This window comes from Mus pahari, chromosome 23 (genome assembly GCF_900095145.1).
Source record: "Mus pahari chromosome 23, PAHARI_EIJ_v1.1, whole genome shotgun sequence".
In the NCBI taxonomy this organism is placed as follows: domain Eukaryota; kingdom Metazoa; phylum Chordata; class Mammalia; order Rodentia; family Muridae; genus Mus; species Mus pahari.
In genome coordinates this window covers 30,553,150-30,556,614 of record NC_034612.1, presented here as the reverse complement: position 1 = coordinate 30,556,614, position 3,465 = coordinate 30,553,150, and the positions used below count along the sequence as shown (strand labels likewise).

General features: G+C 52.6%; 1 protein-coding gene across 1 annotated transcript in view; it reads right to left on the bottom strand.

Moving 5' to 3' along the window:
* The window catches only part of LOC110313192 (kinesin-like protein KIF19), a 50,340-nt gene extending 49,341 nt beyond the window's left edge, over positions 1 to 999 (bottom strand). The window contains exons 1-2 of the mRNA XM_021187211.1: positions 913 to 999; positions 146 to 226 (exon numbers count right to left, since the gene is read on the bottom strand). Of these exons, the coding sequence (XP_021042870.1) occupies positions 146 to 226; positions 913 to 999 (168 nt within the window). The remainder of the gene's footprint in view (positions 1 to 145; positions 227 to 912) is intronic.
* Positions 1,000 to 3,465: the final 2,466 nt, after the last annotated feature.

Below are 3,465 nucleotides of genomic sequence, written 5' to 3'. Positions count from 1 at the left end.
ACACACACACACACACACACACACACACACACACACACACACACACACACACACGTAGAATGCACATGTCAGCCCAGAACAGAGCCCAGCCACCAGGTGCCTCTGTTAAGAGGGAAAGAATGCCCCTAGTGTCCTCTAGCCTCACCTGGTCCCCCACTTTGTGGGCGATGACAGTGGCTCCTTCCTCCAGTTCTGTACTGTTGAGTGGGCGGATCCGAAGCGCCACCTGTGGACAGGGCAGGGCAGTACCAAGCCCCTCAGCCAGACGCCCACTTCCCATCTAGATGCCTGTGCTCAGTGAGGCAGTGAGCGCACCCCCTCCATTCACCACTAGACTCTCCTTGCACAGAGCTGCTCATGCTTCCTTGAGAGGCCCGAGGACCCAGTGGTGACATCACTCCCGTGGAATACAGGGACGAGGAACAACTTGCCCAAGGTCACTTAAGTGCCAGTGTTAGCTATAATCAGAAACACAAGCTGCCCTCTCTGAGCATTCAGGAGAAGGAGCCTGCATTCTGCATGTCCCTCAGTTCTGCCAGCCTGTGTGTGTCCTCTTGGATGGTACCACTGAAGGCCATTTCGGTCTTTACCAATCACAGGTGGCCAGTGAGGCTCACCCCAAGGTCAAATGAGCTGAGGGTCCAAGTAGCCTGAATGAGGCCTACCCCATGGCTGGGGTTGTAGTCCAGACCCTGGGCTAAAGACAGAGGTTCGGAAAGGTGGTACAGGTGTCTAGAGACCCACAGTGAGAAAGTATGAAAGTATCACTGGGTCCCAGGACAGGAAAATGGAAAGCAGAAATGCAACACTGTTCCTTAAAGGCTAAGAAGACCTGATCTATGAGCATAGTGTCTGGGGCTTCTACTCAGGCAGAGGATGGAGTTAGCAGGGGCCATGAGAGAGGGGACTCACCATGAGCTGCTGGTCCTTGGGTTCCATCTCCCTCAGGGATGGGCTGCCCCGGGCGGGAGAGGGGTCTGTGGTCTGTTGGGAGGGCATCCTCCAAGCCAGAAGTAGAGGGGCTCCAGCTAACCAAGCTGAATCCGGGAGACAAGGAGATCGTCCCAGCTCAGCCCCGCCTTGTTCCCCAGGCTCACTCTGATGACATCAGCTGGGTCCCCAGAGGTGGGGCTGGGCCAGCATTCAGCTCATCTACTAACCTGGTGTCACCCCTACCAGTCTCTGGCCAGGACAGCCCTTGTGGTTTGAATAGTCCAAAAGCAGCCAGGCAGGTCTCAGAGGTGCCATCATGACGGGGAGCCAACAAGAACTGTTCAGCCTGTCTCTAAGCTCCTCTTGTGTCACAGGAGCCTCTGGTCTAGAGCTGAACCCACCCTACAGAATGGAACCTAAGAGCAATGGTCACCCACACAGGGGCCACCTCAGAACAGCAGGTCAGTGTGCGTGTGGCTTCTCACTTGAGGGAATTAAACAGCAACAGCTGAAGCCAAAGGAGACAATTTCAGCCATCAGTGACCTTGCCAGGATCTTTCATAGATAACCAAGTGTCTGGTGACATTTCCAGCCTTCGGTGTCCATTTGTACACCCAGAGTGGGATTTAGGATGGATCTGGTAGATTTACTTCCTCCACAGGGTCCCTGGCGGACAATCCTGCTCTGTGACCGTGCCAGCCCAGCCAAGAAGACTGCATAAGCAGTGCCATTCAAGTACCTGGGGTGGCAGGAGCTACTAAGAGCCAGGCATAGGGGCTGGAGAGATGGTTCAGCAGGTAAAAAGGTATTGACTGCTCTTCCACAGGACCCAGGTTCAAGTTCCAGTACCCACAGAACAGGTAACAAGTGTCTCTTAACTCCAATTCCTGGGAATTCTGGCCTATGGAACACTGTACACTTGTTTTTCTCAGTGTCTGTGTAGTCCTGCCCGCCCTGGAACTTGCTCTGTAGAGCAGACTGACTCCAACTCAGAAACCCACTTGCTTCTGCCTCCTGAGGCCTGGGATAAAGGCCTGGTCTACAAAGCTGGTCCAGGACAGCAAGGGACAGCCAGAGAAACCTTGTCTTGAAAATCAAAAGAAGGTAGGAGATGGTGTCACAACCCAGTACTTGGGAGGCAGAGGCAGGCAAATCTGAGTTCTGGGCCATCCTGGTGTACAGAGCAAGTTCCAGGCTACGTAAGAGAAACTCAGTCTTGAAAAAACAAAAGCAAGCTACAGAATGATGCAATGAAACCCAAGCTTGGACTGAGACCTGGGCCTAGAGCTTGAACTAGTGACACTTGGGTCACTAGTTCAAGGCACCCCTGAAGCAAGCCCCACCCTCTCTCTCAGATATTCAAACTAATTCAGCTGTGAGAGGCCTGAGTGACCAACCACTCCTTAGAAAAGGTCCTCCATGACAACCTTGGAGGCCAGGAAATGCCTGAGGATACAGGGCAAGAAAAGACTGGCTGGGACTAGGGCCCAAGGGAACACCCCCCACCACACCCCCTTCCTCCGGCCAAGGTGGAGATGAAGCCTGTAGTACCGCCCTTAAGGCACCCAAGCTGAGCTCTGAGCACAGCTGTCCTGAGGCAGGAGCGCTCCCTAAATTCCAGCTGCACCACACAAATAAATGCTTTTACTTAAAAATCACAGAAACAAATCACAATCCAGTTTCAAAGAGAAGAGCTTAGAACTATTAAAACCTGCAAATGGCTGGGCGGTGGTGGCGCATGCCTTTAATCCCAGCACTTGGGAGGCAGAGGCAGGTGGTTGGGAGGCAGAGGCAAGTGGATTTCTGAGTTCGAGGCCAGCCTGGTTTACAAAGTGAGTTCCAGGACAGCCAGGGCTACACAGAGAAACCCTGTCTCGAAGAAAAAGAAAAAAAAAAAAAAGAAAAGAAAAAAGAAAAGAAAACCTGCAAATGTGCTGAATGCTGTGCCTTTTTCTCACTGCTGTGAAACGAGAAAAAAAAAAAAAGTGTTTAAAGAACATGAGAGTGGCCATACTGTGGGTAAAACAGCTGAAGAGGCCTGCAACCATGATCCAACTTGAGAGGTCAAAGGAGTAGGGAACCCACGACACAGGAGGACCGGAGAGCCACTGCCCAGTTAAGCATGAAGGCGCCAATCTCTTCTGCTCCACGTGCTAGAGGTACATGCTCTACAGACATAGCATGGCTGCAGGCCCTGCTGGGGGCTATCTGGTCACGAGAGAAGCTGAGGCAGGCGGGAGTCTGTGAAATGCAGGATGAGCAACCCTTGGCCAGCCTCATCCTGGGAGAAGCTCATCTATGGCTGTTTGCTGTCTTCTCTACTGGATACTAGTTAACTACAGAGGTGCATGTCAAGTGGCTAACCCCCTGTATCCGATTTCCACCAAACTGTTCAATGTATCCAGAGAGGTTCCAGACAGGTAGGCTGTCAACAATAACCCAGGAGCAGTGTGCAAGTACCCTTGCCCTAGGGAGAGGGAGTGGGCAGGCCTTGAGACCACTAGAGCTACAAAGAGGCTCAGGACAGCGTTC